The sequence below is a fragment of the Perognathus longimembris genome, chromosome 3 (assembly GCF_023159225.1).
Source record: "Perognathus longimembris pacificus isolate PPM17 chromosome 3, ASM2315922v1, whole genome shotgun sequence".
Classification (NCBI taxonomy): Eukaryota; Metazoa; Chordata; class Mammalia; order Rodentia; family Heteromyidae; genus Perognathus; species Perognathus longimembris.
The window spans coordinates 65,864,571-65,882,507 of record NC_063163.1 but is presented as its reverse complement, the minus strand read 5'-3'; the positions used below and the strand labels follow the sequence as shown (position 1 = coordinate 65,882,507).

The following is a 17,937-nucleotide window of genomic DNA, read 5'->3' as shown; positions in this document are numbered from 1 at the left end:
CATCCAGATGATCCAGCTGCCTGCCCGGGTCCTCTTAGTTCCTACAGGCTGGCAAGATAGGGGCTGAGAGTAGAACTGGGAAACTGAGGCACAGAGAGAGGTGTCTATGTCAGGCCCAGTGGTTCCAGGTGTGAGGACACAGGGACCAGGCTCCCTGGGGCCCCTCCCCCCTGGTGCCCAGCATGGTGCCAGGAAGTCAGGCAGGAAGGCAGCCTCCAAGACACAGGCCCTTCCCCCGGAAGCTGGGCCCTTAACCCGGGCAGGGGGCCATGGGCCTCATGAATGGGCTGCTTCCCCACCCTGACCTGGCTTCCTGCTCCCCTCACACACAGGCAAGCCGCTGGAGCCCTGAAGGCTGGTCCTCAGCTGTCCCCTCTCAGCCTGAGACACACACCACCATGGGCCGCCCGCCGGCGGGCGACACCACATGTGGTGTCCCAGAAGGGCTGGGTCCATGGGGCACTGGAGGGAGGGAGAGCATTTGCAAAGGGCTGGGAGGGGAAGGGGGGGGAAGGAAACCTAGGAAGACAGAGAGAGAGAGAGAGAGAGGCAGAGAATCAGAATCAGACAGAGACAGAAAGACAGACACAGAGGCAGAGACACAGAGAGAGATACAGACAGAGAGACACGGGGAGAGTCAGAAGCAGAGAGAGATCCAGGGATAGGGACAGAGATGGAGAGACATAGAAAGATGCAGACAGAATCAGAAGGGAGAGAGAGAGAGAGAGAGAGAGAGAGAGAGAGATGGATCCCGTGTGCGGGGGGGGGGGGGTAGGGGGGTGCTGGAGTTCTGCATGGCCCTCAGGAGAAGCTGAGGTGACTACTGTCATCCAGGCCCTCACCTCCACCCCCAGTGCAGCTATACCCTGCTTTCTGTCACACCTGAGGCATCTCATCCTCAGCCTCTTCCTGGGGAGCCCCGCCTGGGCTTCCAGCAGCCCTGGGCCCTGACCCTGCCTTCCCTTCCCTTCCCGGCACTGCATTGTCCTGCTGAGAGGAAGTCCTTGGGCCTCCTTCCACCGAGGGTCTAACCCTCCCCGGAGACCTGACACTCTGGCCTCCTAGTCCACAGTGCAATGAAGAATGTTCCAGAAGACTGCCATCATGTGACGGAAAAGGGCTGCAGTAGGGAGCCCAGCATATCCCAGGGACCTGAACAATCCTTCACACCCTCACTCACTAGTCAGTTTGGGGTCTTTATGGCTCCTTCTTTGCCGGTGGGAGACCTCCCACCAAGAAGGCAGTGTGGGTCTTCAGTTACTGGAGGTTGGCCCAGGACTTTAAGCCTAGGGTGTCTTAGATAGGGTGGAAGGCTGGGCAGAAATCAGGAGGCAAAAAAGCATATTTTTCTTTGTTTGTTTGTGGTACCAGTAGTGGGGCTTGGGCTCTGTCCCTTAGCTTTTTTCTACTACTTGAGCCCCAGCTCCACTTCTGGCTCTTTTGGTACTTAATTGGAGATAAGAGTCTCACAGACTTCCTTGCCCCGGCTGGCTTCAAACTGCGATCCTCAGATCTGTTTTCAGTAGCTAGGATTACAGGTGTGAGCCACCAGCACCTAGTCAGACGATCATGATCTGAGGCCAACCTAGGCATGACAAGTTCAAAGGACTGGCTGGGCCCGCTGATGTCTGCCTGTCATCCCCACTGAGTCCAGGAAGGCTGAGGCCCAGGCTGGCCTAGGCCGACAGTGAGATCCTACCTAAAAAGATAACCAATACTCGGAATGTGGCTTAGTGGTAGAATACTCGCCTAGCATGCATGAAGCCCTGGGTTCGATTCTTCAGCAGCACATAAACAGAAAAAGCGGGAAGTGGCGCTGTGGCTCAAGAGGTAGAGTGCAGGGCTGGAGATATGGCCTAGTGGCAAGAGAGCTTGCCTCGTATATATGAGGCCCTGGGTTCGATTCCCCAGCACCACATATACAGAAAACGGCCAGAAGTGGCGCTGTGGCTCAAATGGCAGAGTGCTAGCCTTGAGCAAAAAGGAAGCCAGGGACAGTGCTCAGGCCCTGAGTCCAAGGCCCAGGACTGGCCAAAAAAAAAAAAAAAAAGAAAGAAAGAAAGAGGTAGAGCGCAGGCAGGCAGGCTGGCAAGCAAGCAATAAATAAATAACCAACCAACACAACTGGCGTTGGTGGCTCATGCCTGTAGCTACTCAGGAGGCTGAGATCTGAGGGACAACACCCATGCCCCAAGTTCAAACCCTATGGGCCCCCTACCAAAAAAAATGCATCCAGGCCGTGGTGTCCGTGCCTGTAGGTCCTAGTTACCCAGGAAGCTGAGATCTGAGGAACACCGTTTGAAGCAAGACCAGGCAGGAAAGTGTGTGAGACTCTTATCTCCAATTATGTGCCAAAAAAGCCAAAAGCGGAGCTGCGACTCAAGCTGTAGAGTACTAGCCTTGAACAAAAAAACCTTAGAGGCAGCATTTAGGCCCTGAGCTCAGCATGTGCGTGTTTGTGCCCTGAGCTCAGCATGTGCGTGTTTGTGCGCACACACACACGAATGTAAAAATGGTTGGAGATGTGGCCCAGGTTGTTGGTAAAGTTTCTGTCTGTCATGCAGGAGGCCTTGAGTTTAATCCTTAGTACCACCACCAAAAGGAAAATTAAATACAGGTTGAAATGTTTACAGTGAACATCACGTACTCCAATGGACACTTATGCAAAAAAAAAAAAGTTTTGCTGGGTACAGAGACACATATCTGTAATCTCAGTACTTAGGAGGTTGAGGCAGGAAGATGAATTCCAGGGCAACCTGGACTATATAACAAAACCCTGTCTCAGATTTATTTTTTTTTCTGTCAGTCATGGAGCTTGAACTCAGAGCCTGGGCTCTGTCCCTGAGCTTTGTCACTCAAAGCTAGCATTCTACCATGTTGAGCCACAGCACCACTTCTGGTTTTCTGGTGATTACTGGGAGGTAAGAGTCTTGCCTAGGTTCTGAACTGCAATCCTCAGATCTCAGTCTCTTGAGGTACTAGGATAACAGGCGAGAGCCACTGGCGCCTGGCCTGTCTCAGATTTTTGTGGTATGTATGTAAAATACTTATTGGTTTGGTTTTTTTTTTTTTTTTGCCAGTCCTGGGGCTTGAACTTAGGGCCTGAGCACTGTCCCTGGCTTCTTTTTGCTCAAGGCTAGCACTCTGCCACTTGAGCCACAGCACCACTTCCAGCTTTTTCTATATATGTAGTGCTGAGGAATCGAACCCAGGGCTTCATGTATACAAGATGAGCACTTTACCACTAGGCCATATTCCCAGCCCCAAGTTATTGTTAATTATATATAAAAACAATAATATTAGGGTGAGAGAAGATAGCTCTTTGTTTGATAAGATTTATTTATATCACTTCAGGAAGTTGCTGGGCACATTGGCTGCTTTTCAACAAGAAGAGGGCATTCTTTGTGCCTACACACCCCATGCCCAAGACACTAGGCAAGAAGCACAGCTCTTGGCTGGCAGGGTGGCTGACTTGAGGTAGCTGACCTTTTAGAGAGGTTTGCTTGCTTCCCAGCCTCTGGTGGAGGGCTGAATGTTCCATGGGCACAATCTCCTATCCTTGCTGTCCTCTGGAGTTAGGACGCAGTCTCACTGGGCTATTTCTGTCCACAGGGCAATGTCTAGAAGGCATTTGCCAACTGGGTGCTCCTGGGTATGAGAAGGTGGGGGCTAGAGACATTGCTCAGCCATGAGTGTCCAGGCCACCCCCCACCCCATGCCAGCAGTGTTGAGACCCAGTGGCAGAGAAACTCAGGTGTGAGGAGATGGAAGGGATGGGACACAGGAGTCCACAGTCTGTGAGGAGGCGTGCTGAGCTGGGGCCAGCAAGCCTGGGCTTGGACATTCTGGATATGCGGAGGGGTAGTGAGCCAGATGCAGTATTTGAGGGAAGGGTCCAGTGCCACTGGGAAGGTCAAGCTCCAGGTCCAAAGATTTTTAACAACAACAGAAAAAGATCTGTGGAAGTAATTCCACAAGAAATGGAGGCAAGATTATGAGCTCAAAGTCAGCCTGGATAACAATGGAACCTTAAAGCTTGAGCTACATAGTGAGACCCTAGCCCAAAGGAAAAAAAGACTATGGCTGGGTGAGAATGACTCACACCTGTAATCCTAACTACTCAAGGGGCTGAGATCTGAGGATAGTGGTTGGAAGGCAGGCCAGGCAGGAAAGTCCATGAGACTTCTCCAAGTAACTAACAAGGAAGCAGCAAGTGGAGCTGTGGCTTGAGTGGTAGAATGCCAACCTTGGGCTGGGAATGTGGCTTAGTGGTAGAGTGCTTGCCTTGCCTGCATGAAGCTCTGGGTTCAATTCCTCAGCACCACATAAACAGAAAAAAAAAAAAAAAAAAAAACAGAAGAAAAAAAACCAGAAGTAGCACTGTGGCTCAAGTGGTAGAGTGCTAGCCTTGAGCAAAAGGAAGCTCAAGGTCAGCGCCCAGGCCTGGACTGGCAAAAATGAAAAAGGAAAGAAAGAATGAGAAAGAGGAAAAGAGGAGCAAGTGGGGGGAAGAGGGGAGAGGGGAAGGGAGGGAAAGAAAGAGAAAAAGGATGAAAGGAAGGGAGGGAGGAAGGAAGGAAGGAAGGAAGGAAGGAAGGAAGGAAGGAAGGAAGGAAGGAAGGAAGGAAGGAAGGAAGGAAGGAAGGAATGAATAAAGGGTCTAGGGTGGCAGCATCAGTCTAGGAGTCGCTCAGCAGGGGCCTTTCTGGTACCCAGGCAGCCTGGTTGCTAGGAAACCATGCTAACGAGGACTCGCCCACGACCAAAATGGCAAGCGAGCCAGCTTCATTCCAGAAACCAAGTCCTTCCTGGGGAGCCATCTTGGAGCCTGGCAAAACTAAAGTTTCTGTACGGGCTCCAGGAAACACGGTCAAGACACACCAAGAAACACGGCAGAGTACCAATGAGGACCTTGGGAAAAGTGGGCTTCTCCAATTATTTTCCAGAGTCTTCCAGGGAGGGTGGCATGGGAAAGCGCGCTCTGCCCTTAGCCAAAATGGCCGCAGAGCGGCCTCACTTTGCCATCAAATATGGAGGCACTTCCGGTCCTACTGCCCTCAGCGAAGATGGCGGCAGGAGAGAAGCGGCGGCCGTTGGTAGCATCGGCGGCGAATTACGCGGACGGCGGACGGCCCTCGGTGTCTCGGAGCGCGGCGGCAGCCGAGAGCGAGGAGGACTTTCTGCGGCAGGTCGGCGTAACCGAGATGCTGCGTGCAGCCCTGTTAAAAGTGCTGGAAGCGCGTCCCGAGGAGCCCATCGCCTTCCTGGCACACTACTTCGAAAACATGGGCCTGCGCTCGCCGGCCAACGGCGGCGCCGGGGAGCCTCCCGGGCAGCTCCTCCTGCAGCAGCAGCGCCTGGGCCGCGCGCTGTGGTACCTTCGCCTGGCTCACCACTCTCAGAGGTGCGGGCCGACGTTTGGGCGGGGCAGCTGGACCACAGTTCCCGGCATGTCTTGCACGGGCCTGCCCTTACTTCCAGCGCAGGTTTGCTGGGAGTTGAGGCGCAGGGTATGCCGGGAGTTGTAGTCCACATCCTCTCCACTCCCCCTCCCCACACTCTTCCACCCCCCATTCCCCCAACCCCGCATGCTTTCCTGACTGTGGGTGGCTACAGGGCTGGGTCCATAGACCTGCAGCCGAGTCAGGCCCAGTGAAACGGGCGGAAGGGCCCATAGAATTCACTGGTCGTGGGCAGGAGGCCTGACAGGTGCGCTGTTGGAAATTGATGTAGAGCTGGGTGCAGAACTCCCCACTCCACCTCCATCCCCATGAAGCCCCCTCCCCTCGTTGGAGAGAGAGATCTGGAGCCTGGCCGGGGATGGTTGGGAGCCTTGGAAGCGGCTAAGAGACGCATGTGCCGTACATTGTGGATGGAGGACCTGGGAGGTAATACACCAGGGGTGACTGGAGATGAGTGGCTTTGTGTCTGCGGGTCCCCAAGAAGCAGAGCTTGAGATGAGCATTTACATGGAGGTAACTTTACAAGGACCTGGAAGGAAGTGGGAGGATGGGGCCAGGACCTGGCACTGACAAAAAGGGTGGCTTCCCCCAGTCCTCATAGGAGTTAAATCCAGGGTTTGTAAACAGGTTTTTTTGTTTGTTTGTTTTTGTTTCTCTGTGCCAGTATTAGGGCTTGAAACTAGGGCCTAGGTGCTAGTCCTTAGCTTTTTTCTTTTTTTCCTTTTTTTTTTTCCTTGGTGCCAGGGCTTAAACTCAGGGGCTGGGTGCCAACCCTGGGCTTTGATTGCTCAAGGCTAGTGCTCTACCACTTGAGCCACAGCTCCATTTCTGGATTTTTTTGGTGTTTAATTGGAGATAGAAACTCAGAAACTTTCTGGCCCAGACTGGCTTTGCGTCTCAATCCTCAGATCTCAGCCTCCTGAGTAACTAGGATCACAAGCGTGAGCTACCAGCACCAGCTCCCTTAGCTTTTTTGCTTAAGACTAGCAGCCTACCGCTTGAGCCACAGCTCCACTTTTGACTCTCCTATAGTTAACTAGAGATAAGAGTCTCACAGATTGTTTTGTCTGGACTGGCTTTGGATCTTGATCCAGACATCTCAACCTCCAGAGTAATTAGGATTACAGTTGTGAGCCCCTGGCATCCAGCTAGGGTTTGTAAACTTGATGATTCCCCCTTACCCCTCCTAGGAAAATCTCCCTAGAATCAAAGGTGAGGCTACAACACCTCCACTCAAGTGGGAAAGGAGCTCCCAAGATGACAGGAAGGGAAACTGCAGGTTGTGGGAGGCTGTTAAGTCCCAGTCACTCTGAGGGCAGAGCTGATAAACCTTTCCACTCACTTGGGGGAAATTGCTGTTTACTTGGAGGTTGCTTGACAAAGAAGGTAGAGAGGGGGTGCCTGAAAGAACAGAAGTGAAGACCACAATCTGAGGATCCCAAGCCTCACAGAGCCTACAGAGAAGAAAGGAAAGACAGCACCAGAGACCAAGGAAGGAGCAGGAAAAAGCCGGCCGGCCACTGGTAGCTCATCCTGTAATCCTAGCTACTCAGGAGGCTGAGATCTGAGCATTACAGTTCAAAGCCAGACCAGGCAGGAAACTCCATGAGACTCTCTATCTCCAGTTTACTGCCAAAATGCCGGAAGTAGAGCTGTGGCTCAAGTAGTTGAGCACCAGCCTTGAGCAAGAAAGCTCTGAGTTCAAGCCTAGTACCAACAAATCCAGAAGTGACTCCTCCAAGGAGAAGAAGTGATCAGTGGCAGCACAGATGAAGACATTTCTATGAGTCTGAGGCTGCCCTCCCAAATTACCACAAGCTTAGAACCTTCAAACAACAGAAGTTCACTCCCTCATTATTGAAGAGGCCAGAAGTCTGAAGAGAAGACGGGAGGGTCACGTGGCCTCAGAGGGAAGCTCCAGGAGAAGAGGATCCCTCGGCCTCAACAGCTGGCAGTCCTCTGACTTGTAGCCACATTGCCCCATCTGTCTCCCTCCACTTGGCTTCTGTGTGTCTGGTGTCCCTTCTAAGCACCCCAGTCCTGGGCTATTCTAGGCAGACCTCTTCCCAGCCAATTACACCTGGAAAGACCGTAATATGAGGTTGTGTATGGTATGGACTTGGGGACGTCATTTACTCGAACGCAGTGCATTGACTGGAGGCAACTTGGGAATGTGGCTCAGGTGGCACCTGCCTAGCATGCTCAAGGACCTGAGTACCATCCCCAGCTCAGGGAGGAAGGGAAAGTGGGAAGGAGGGGCCAGCAGGCACCACACTAGGTCTCCCAGAGACAGCCAATGGGGAAGTCAGGAGACAGCCTCCACCGCATCTCAGAGCCACACCTTTCCTGCCCTCCCAGGGGACAGTCAGGAGCAGAAGCTGAGGCAGCTCTGTCCTCTCCTGGCTTGGAATGTTACTATCCAGTGTTGGAGAGCTAACCAGGCCATCCTGGGCCCTGACATGGGAGGCCAGTTGGCACATCAGACCTGGAGGAAGTGACCCACAGTCCCCTGTGGAGTCTCTGGCTACCAGAGCCAGTGACAGGAGCCATGGTCTCCATAGTCACCTACCTGTCCAGGACACAAAGGCCACCAGAGAGCAGAGCAGAGTCAGACCCTGCACAGCCCCTGGGGCCAGTGACAGCAAGGACACCAACTGTAGTGTCCCCAAGGAGAGCACTGCCAGAGAAACACAAGACCAGGAGTCATGCTAGCCCAGGCTCCTTGGACTCAGGCTCTGCCCTGTGCTCTGTGCGACATCTGCTCTATGCTCTGGCCTCCACCTAGTCCATATGGGAGCTCTCCCTCAACTATGGCAACCATACGCATATCAGACACTGCCTAGAATGCCCCCTGCTGGTCAAAGGTAGAAAATGGCTGCCCTGGCTGTGGAGACACTGTGCACATTGATTTCCTCCCTCTACCCTCCCTTTCTCTCTTCTCTTTCTTGTGCTAATCCTGGGGCTTGAACTCAGGGCCTGGGTGTTGCTTTACCACTTGAGCCACAGGTCCACTTCTGGACTTTTGGTAGTTTGAGTCCCACAGACTGCTGCCCTGGCTGGCTTCACACTGCAGTCCTCAGATCTCACTCTCCTGAGTAGCTAGGATTGCAGGCGTGAGCCACCAGCACCCAGCCTCATCTCTCTGCTGGTTTGAACTTAGGGCTTCCTTCTTATTGTTAGGCTTGCTCGCTCAGCTATTGCCTTGCCACTTGAGCCATGCCCCCCCTCATCCTTGCCTTTTGCTGTTTGTTAGAGATGAAGTCTCACTGACTTTTCTGCCTGGCTGGCCTCAAACCACAATCCCCCAGATCTCAGCCTCCTAAATAGCTAGGATTACAAGCATGAGCCACCCAACCTCTGGCTTATTTCCTTATTTCCAGGACATGCTTCCCTGGTGGAACACCCTGGCCCCATTCTACAGACAAAACCACCAGGCTTTTCTGAGTCCAGAGCTCCCTTGATGCCTGGTTCTCCCCACCTAACACCTGTTGGTGATTCAGCTGCTGATCTCGGGAGCGGATGTGAGGCAGCTTGGAAGGTGGGTGTCTCTGCCTCATGTCTTCCTTGTCTATGCCTGTTCATCATTTTACTGTCACAGGGCTGTAATTGCCCAGCTGTGGCTTTTCCTGCCCACAAGTCCGGAACCTGCTGTAAACAGCTTTGGACAGCAGGGCTGAGCTGACAGAGGTCAGAGTGGGTGGGACCTTGCCCTGCACCTAGCCTGAGCTCTGTGCTGAGATAGAGGAACCTGATCTAAGTTCCCCCAGGAGATTGAGACTCAGGTAGAGTCTTGCAAAGCCCCACAGGCGGCGATGGCAAGAAAACTCTGGGAGGCAGGTCTGGACTGGTTCATGCTTACCCAAGGTGCCCAGAGGCTGTGGGGAAGCCAAACAAGAGCCGAGATTGTACCCCTGGCTGGTGCTACCTCCAGCGATTTCTAAAGAAGTTGGAATCTCCTCAAGAGAATTGATGGCCAGACAGATTTCCATCAGATGCAGCAGTGGGGAAATCATGGCCATGAGAGTCAAGAGGACCTGTATCCCAGTCCCTCTGTCACTTTAACACAGCCAGGGCTGCGCTGCGGGTGTGTTCTCCATGTGGGCTTACACAGCCATGCCTTGGGAAGTTGACCCAAGGGAGAGGCTGGTGGCCTCAACAGAAGTGGACCGTGTGGCTCATCTGCCATAACCTCAGCAAATGGCTGGCTTGTCCTGACCTGGGGAGGGGAGCATGTAGAAGAAAAATCTGGAAAGGTTGGCTGGACCACATTGGCCATTCAGTGGCCCTGGAGAGCCGGGAGGGATGTTTGTACCTGGCACAACCCTCAGGTGTCAGAACTACCTGCACGGGACATCCAAGGACAGCGCCAGTGGCTCAGGCCTGTCATCTCAGCTACTCAGGAAAATGAGATCTTAGGGTCATGGTTCAAAGCTAGCCTGATCAGGAAAGTAACTGTGGGACCCTGACCTCCAATGAACCACCAAGAAGTTAGAAGTGGAGCTGTGGCTCAAGTAGAATGCTAGCCTTGAATGACAGAGCTAAAGGACAATGCTCAGGCTCTGAGTTCAAGCCCCAGGACTGACACACACATACAAAGAAAAAAATTTTTTTGACAAGCTAGTGCTTCTTTGGAGAGTCCTATGATCCACCTTTATGGGAGCTTGGAAGTCTTCGGGGCTCTCACCCCACCCTGGGGGAGACCTGGAGCCAAGACTGTGTGGCTGGGCCCATACTAAGTCCTCTCATTCCACGCAGTGTGATGACCACTGTTGTTTGAGGCGACAGGCCTGTCACTGTGGATGGACCACTACCAGCCTGTCCGCCTCAGGCTTCACACATCCTCTCCCTGGTCTGGGGGGCACCTTCAAGGTCGTGTGAAGGGCACCAGGCATGGATGGGGGCCACGGAGCCAGTGCTGACAAGAGAGTAGCCACCACCTCTGGCTGGTGAGGATCCCTCTGACCACAGTGCTCCTGCTGTGCGAGCAGATGGCAGACAGCAGGCAGCAGATGCCAGCCTGACTCGTTGACAGCCGAGAACAAAACCCTGAGGGAGCGATCCGGCACATCTCAGTTTCTGCCTCTGACCCATGTTAGTGCATAGGCCTGAACCCTGACCTGAGCGGCCTCTGTGACACAGGTGGCCAGGATTCCTGAGTGCGACCCCAGAAGGCGGCGTAGCACATCCACCTCATAGGAAGGTCAGGGTATACTATGGAGGAACAGACTGCCACAGCTGGGGGACAAGTGTATTCCCCGGATTCAACACTTCCTGTCTGGGACCCTCAGCCAGACCATCAGCCTGCTCAGATCCTCAGTTTCACAATTGGTTAAACTCTGCCTTCTGTGCTAAGCACTGTGGCTCACCTTCAGCAAGCATACAACACATAGCGGGGCTCCAGGACCCCCCTTCCCCATTCAGGGCTGGCCACAGGGTCAGCCAACCTGTGAAGAACAGTGAGCATAGGAATCCATGTCTTTGTGACCACCCACCTCCCACCTGGGATCGTGACACAACTGCAGGTGCATGTAGGACCACTGAGGCCCGGTCCCAAAGAAACTTTCCAGCTGAGCATGGTGGTGCCCATCTGTAATCCCAGCACATAGGAGGCTAAGGCAGGAGGATCATGAGTTCAAGGATAGCCTGGCTATACAATAAGAACTTACCTTAGAAAAACCTAGCCAGGTGCCTGTGGCTCATGCCTGTAACCTAGCAACTCAGGAGGTTGAAATCAGGATTGTAATTCAGAGCCAGCCTGAACAAGAAAGTCCACAACATCCTTATCCCTAATTAGCCACCAAAAAAAGCTGGAGGTGGAGTTATGGATTAACTGACCTTGAGCACAAAAGCTCAGGGACAGTACCTAGGCCATGAGTTCAATTCACAGGACTGACACACAAAAAAAGGGGAACAGGACAAGGAAGGTGACACTGGAGCCAAGGCCTGAGGCGGTTCTCCTGCAGACACAGGAAAGCCTTCAGGCAGGGAGCACAGTGATGCTAAGGCCTTGGGGTGGGGAAGGGGGCAGCAGGAGTGCATGGGTGGCCGCCTGGCCCTCCACAGTCCCCACATCTGGTGCTTCTACCCGCAGGACAGCCTTCAATAACAACGTGAGCGTGGCCTATGAGTGCCTCAGCGCCAGTGGGCGGAAGAAGAAGCCAGGGCTGGACGGGCGTACGTACAGCGAGCTGCTGAAACGCATCTGCAGAGACGGTGGAGCCCCCGAGGAGGTGGTGGCACCGCTGCTGCACAAGATCCAGTGCCGCGACCACGAGGCGGTGCCCCTGGACGTCTTCCGCACCGGCATGCTCACATGCTTCGTGCTGCTGGAGTTCATGGCGCGCGCCAGGGCCCTCTTCCAGCTGCTGGAGGACCCAGGGCTGGCTGTGGCTGACCGGCGAGTGGGCCAGGCTGTGCTGGACACCCTGGAGGAGGCCCTGGGCACCAGCGACCAAGCCACTGCGCCTGTGTGCTACCTAGAAGCTGGTTCACGCCTAGGGCCCGACAGCCTGGCCGTGGCCATGGACCGGGCAGCAGGCGGGCGGCGGCCCAGCTTGCCCATGGCCCGGCAGGAGTTCTTGGAGAAGGCTGTGGGCCTCTTCATCGCCAAAGTCAAGCCAGTGAGCTGAGCCTGGCCTACCGCTCCCCACTCCACACCAGCCACCCAGCCGCTGCCCACGGAGCTGCGAGCATCTGGCCCGGGGTGTTCCCGCATGCGGGTGGGGGCTCCCCACCTTTGGACTAGGAGATGGATAATCCAGCAGAACATGGCTTCTCCACAACTCTACCACCTTCCGTGCTGGCCTGACCAAAATAAAATCTGTATAGAAGCCACACTGGCTGTCGCGTGGGGATGCCGGCCTTGTCTTCTCCACCCACCCCTGCCCTAAGGGAGTCCCCTCCTGCAGCCTAGAGCCCACAGAGGAATGGGGACCAAAGCCTGCCCTGCCTTTCCCCTAGCTCCTCCCTGGCCTCAGTTTCCCCAGCTGTCAGAGCCAGAGGGCAGCTATGGCCACCTGGGTGGACTTAGAAACACTTTCTCTCCCCCTCTTCCTAACCATTGCCCAACAGGAGGATAGTCACTACCAGGTGGGGAAACTGAGGCCCTGGAAGAGTCCCATTCAGGGTATTCACCTATGTGTGCTTCCTTGGTGACTGTTGTTCAGGTGCCCAGTACTCCCTGGCACCTAGAGGTTTGTGGGAGCAGGAATGGGATGGGCAGGGGATCCCAGCCCTAATGAACACCCTAACAGGCTCCTCGCCTCTGAAGCTCAGTGGCTTGCATTATCTAGGGCTCCTGGCAGGCCACGTTACCCCAGAGGTCCCACAATCTCCAGATTGGCAATGGCACCCTGTACCCCATTCCTCCCCGTGCTGTGCTGGGTGATGGATGCACAGTAAATGGGTACTGGCAGCTGCCTTGTTTCCAAAAAATACCACAACACAGCTCATCCCCCTGCCCAGATGAGCCAGGAGCCAGTGCCTCAGGTTTATAATACCAGCTCCTCAGGACACTGAGATTTGAGGATTTAAGTTCCAAGCCAGCCCAGGCAGGAAAATCCATGAGACTCTTAGCTCCAATTAATCACTAGAAAACTGGAAGTGGAGCTGTGGCTCAAAGTGGTAGAGCACTATCCTTGAGCAAAAGAGTTCAGGGACAGCACCCAGGCCCTGAGTCCAAGCCCCAAGAGACAGATGAGAGGTAGAGCCTCTGCCGCCTCCTTCAAAGGCAGATTACCCCACCACTAGGTCACAGAGGAGTTGGCTCTCTCCCAGCCTCGTGCCCTGGGAGCTGGCCTTCCTGGTGAGGAAGCACACGCAGCTGCACTCTTGCTCAGCCAGTTCCTCTGCATCAATGACTCATCGGCTTGTGGCTTTTTTTTTTTTTTGTCCTAGGGCTTGAACTCAGGGCCTAGGCACTGTCCCTGAGCTACTTTTGCCAAGGCTAGCACTCTAACACTTGGGCCACACCACCACTTTGGGCTTTTTCTGTTTATGTGGTACTTAGGAATCAAACCCAGAGCTTCATGCATGCTAGGCAAGCACTCTACCACTAAGCCACATTCCCAGAACCAGCAGTGGTTTTCTACCACAGGTTTGGGGGGCAATTTGTTGTGCAGCATAGGTCACTGAAGTATTAGGTATGTCCCTTGTCATAGACCCATACCCTGAGCCCCACCCATGATCCCATGTGGGCTGGGCCTGAGAGAAGAAAACTAAGTGTAGGTGAGTGGAACCCACAGACAGGCGGCCAAGGGCAGCTTTTATATAAATATATATATATATATACATGTTTACAATATGATGTATATACACACTCCATACATATATACAATATATATGTGTGTGTGCAGACACACACACACACACACACGGCTCCTAGAGCTTGAACTCAGGGCCTAGAAGCTGTCTTTGAGCTTTCTGGCACAAGGCTGACACTCTACCAATTGAGCCACATGTCTGCTTCCAGCTTTTTTTGGTGATTAATTGGAATTAGCGCTCAGTCTCCTGAGTAGCTAGGATTACAGGCATGGTAGCTGGCTCCAAGGGCAGATTTATGTGTGAGTTGTCCTGGAGACTGGGATAAGAGGCAGGGTTCAGGCCTTTGTTCTCGGACAAGACAGCTAGCAAGGCGAGTGACAGCCAGAGGCCTCTGCCCTGCCCACCCAGCCAACCTTGTGCCTCTATAGGACCACCAACCCCAAGGTACCCACCGTGATGCCTGCCATCAGATCCACGGGTGCCAGGCCTAGGTCTTGATGCACAGCTGGCACTGGGCTGTCCTCCCTGGCCTGGCTTGGCCTGGCTTTACAGCCATGGTGAGCACTTCACCTGCAAGGTGGAGGGGGCACATCCTCTCCACACTCCTCTCTGGCTCTGTCCTCTTCTCTCTCCTCTTGTCCTCATGAATCCTCTCTGGTTTGATGCTCACCAACCCAGGCTCAGTTACCACCCGGTGGCCAAGGATTCTCAAGTTCACATGGCAGCTCTGCCACTGATCTGCCCAGACAAGAGAACCAAACACCCTCTGGATCTCCATGGAGTGTCCCAGGCCCTCCAGGTCACTCTGTTGACCAGCCCTCCCTCACCCTCCCTGCACGCTAAGCCAAGTGTGGATGCCTCCCACCCTGGACCAGTATCTACTGCGTCCTCATGCTAGCACCTCAGCCCCTGCCCCTTCCTCTCTCTGATGCCCCATGCTGGAGTGAGGCCAGCCATGGCCTCCAGACAAGGATAGGACTTCAGCTGTCCAGTGAGATGTGGCCCACAGCAATGGGTCCTGGGCTCAATTCTGCAGCCATCTTGTCACCACAAGGCCTGTGAACAAAGCCAACTCAGGAAACTGAGCTAAGAGGCTCCATAGCAGCTGCTTTTTTGTTCCAGTACTGGGGATTGAACTCAGGGCCTCCTCTTCCCATTTATTTGCACTCAAGACAGGCACTCTACCACTTGAACCACAGCCCCACTTCTGGCTTATGAAGCCCAGTATGGCTTTAAACTAAGATCCCCAGATCTCAGCCTCTTGAGGAGCTAGAATTACAGGCAAGAGCCACAAGCCCCTCTGATTCTTTTTGCCTGTTCCCCTCTCTCACCCTCCTCAGGTACACTGGCCTCTTGCTAGCCTGGCTAGCTGAACCTCACTCCCTTTGTGTGTGCCTTTCCCTCGTAACAACGGTTCCTCTGGATGCACATGGCTTACTTTTTCACTCCAGTCTGCCAGCTCCCATGCCCTCTCCTAAGGAAGAAATGCTGCTGCATTCTCACTACTCTCTGACCCTTGACCTACTTTGTTTTTCTTCATAGGAATTATTCTACCAGAAACCACTTGTCTGTTTATATGCTTGCTTATCCTCCTTGCAGCCCCAGAAGCAGGACTTAGGCTTTTTTCATTGGCATTCCCCCTGATTTGCCCAGTGGGTAGAAGGGAGTGGAGGAAGTTAATCAAACCAGGGTGGAAGAGTGAAACTCAGTTTCAATTCTGGTAACTTCTGTAATAAATTAGACTAGCCAGACACCAGTGGCTCATGCTGTCATCCTAGCCACTCAGGGGGCTGAGATCTGAGGGTCACGGTTCCAAGCCAGACTGGGCAGAAAAGTCCATGAGATTCTTATCTCCAATTAACCACTCGAGACGGAAGTAGAGGTGTGGCTTAAGTAGTAAAGTACCAGCCTGGAGAAAAACTTCACAATAACAACAACAAAAAAGCTGGGGGGGAGGGGGCTGGGAATATGGCCTATTGGCAAGAGTGCTTGCCTTCTTTACATAAAGCCCTGGGTTTGATTCCCCAGCACCAAATATATAGAAAAAGGCCAGAGTGGCACTATGGCTCAAGTAGTAGAGTGCTAGCCTTGAGCAAAAAGAAGCCAGGGACAATGCTCAGGCCTTAAGTCCAAGCCCAAGGACTGGCAATAAATAAGTAAAAAAAAAAAAAAAAAAAAAAAAAAAGCTCAGGGATAGCACCCAGACCCAGAGTTCAAAAAGTACTACACTAACTCATGCACGGGCAGAACTGATAGTCCTGTCACCTGCTCCAGGTAAAGTGCATCTGGCCTGTCCCAGCTTCTAGAGATCCTGCATCTCAAGGCTGGTGTCAGCTCATTGGTCCCTGTCCCCTTGGGGGCACTGAAAGGCTTCCCCAAGAAAATCACTCAGACACATGGTCACATACAAGGGAAAAGGGCGTTTAATGTCAGTAACCTGACAGGCTGCTTCGCAGGCAGAGAGTAACAGCAAGGCAGTGCTATACACACAGTTTTATAGGACTGGATTCATGTGGAATGTGAGGGAGAAACTGCGTTGTGGGAGAGGTGAACATTTACAGTTGAAGCTTCACAAACAAGAGAGAGGGAAATTGCATTTGGGGAGGGGCTGCCATTTGAGGTTGCCACTACCTGCATCATCTGTTTTCAGGGGGAAAAGCCTGTGTCCCCTGTGTTTTGGGGAAAGGTCTGTGTCAGTTGATTCCAGGGAAAGGCAGTTTTGTTTTTGCCAAAGGCTAGGGTGGCAGACTGGATAGGAAGATGGAGGAGGTTAGGCTAATAGGCATATTCTCTCACATGTGTCTGCTTTAGCTTAACTTCTACAGCCCCCTTGTCTCCTGAAACCATGTCTTCCTTCCAAATAGGACAGGATGGCAGCAAAACACTATTGTGTAAGATTCTGTAACATCGTTGGGCTACATGCAAAGGGCATTTCACACATTATCTAACCTTTTTTTTTTTTTTTTTTGGCCAGTCCTGGGGCTTGGACTCAGGGCCTGAGCACTGTCCCTGGCTTCTTCTTGCTCAAGGCTAGCACTCTGCCACTTGAGCCACAGCGCCACTTCTGGCCATTTTCTGTATATGTGGTGCTAGGGAATCGAACCCAGGGCCTCATGTATACGAGGCAAGCACTCTTGCCACTAGGCCACATCCCCAGCCCTTTTTTGTTTTTTTATAGATAAGAAAAGTTGGCTTAGCATTAGAGAGACATGTCCAAAGTCAGAGCAGAACCTAGCTTTGGATGCAAGGCTGCTCTGCTATATGTGAAGGAAGGCCTAATTCAGAGTGGTTTTGAAGTGCCAGACTTTGAAGTCAGACCCCACTTTACCACATGAACCCCACTTTACCACATGAACCAGAGATAAGCAGGCCCTGTGAGCAAACCCAGGACAAGCTTATTAGGGCCCAGCTGGTCTAGAACTCTAACCGCTGGGAATGCTTAACTCTGACTGCCCCCAGAATGCCTCGAGCCCTGAGCCAATCAGATTTGTACCTGTGTCCTAATCTTGCTTGCTTGAACACCTGATTGTTGTAACTTTGTTTTTTGCCTTTATAAGCCCTGTGTAATCGCAGCTCGAGGCTTCCTCCTAACCTCCACTGTGTCGATGGGTAGGACGAGGCCCGAGTTGCAGCTCACTTGAATAAAGCCTTGCCTTGCTTTTGCATTTCGGAACGTCTGAGTCTCGGTGGCCTTCTTGGTGATCATTTTGCGACTTGGCCTAACAGTTTAATAGAAAAAGAAGAAATGTATGTGTTTAACTGTCCAAAGGAGGTCCAGTGTGGCTGGAACGAAGCATATGCAACTTTTTCTCTCATCCTCAGGCTCACTGTCAGCCTTGTTCATAGGTCTCAGTGACAAGATAGTCCCCATAACCTGAGCTCAGGGCCTCTGGGTTCCCAGAAAAATGTCCCAGGACTGCATTGTCATTGGATGCCCACTAGTCACATGTTTGCTTCTGAACCAATCCCTGCAGAGGAGGGGAATCTAGAACTGCTCTGATTGGATGATTCATCCTTTAGTGGGCAATTGGAACACTCTTGATTGGATGGCTTATCCTTGCAAAGCAAGAGCTTTGAAAGTAGTTCAACTGGAACCTTTTAGACAGTGGGGAGCACTTCCACCATTTAAAAAAACAAAAATAAAAAAAACAGTGCAATAGCCAGAAACCAGGTTGGCAAAACCCCGGTTACAACTACTACCCACCCTATGGGA

At 52.9% G+C, this 17,937-nt stretch overlaps 1 protein-coding gene across 1 annotated transcript; it reads left to right on the top strand.

Moving 5' to 3' along the window:
* The first annotated feature begins 5,030 nt into the window (after positions 1-5,030).
* Tpgs1 (tubulin polyglutamylase complex subunit 1) lies at positions 5,031-12,298 on the top strand. The gene is made up of 2 exons (XM_048341846.1): positions 5,031-5,404; positions 11,554-12,298. The coding sequence occupies exons 1-2, from the start codon at positions 5,031-5,033 to the stop codon at positions 12,089-12,091; spliced, it is 912 nt and encodes a 303-aa protein (XP_048197803.1). The 3' UTR covers positions 12,092-12,298.
* The last annotated feature ends 5,639 nt before the right edge of the window (positions 12,299-17,937 follow it).

Bases quoted from the DNA above. Each gene is read 5' to 3' on its own strand.
- Tpgs1 (XM_048341846.1), top strand. From the start codon at position 5,031: ATGGAGGCACTTCCGGTCCTACTGCCCTCAGCGAAGATGGCGGCAGGA. The intron at 5,405-11,553 runs GTGCGGGCCGAC...TTCTACCCGCAG, and splicing joins CTGGCTCACCACTCTCAGAG to GACAGCCTTCAATAACAACG.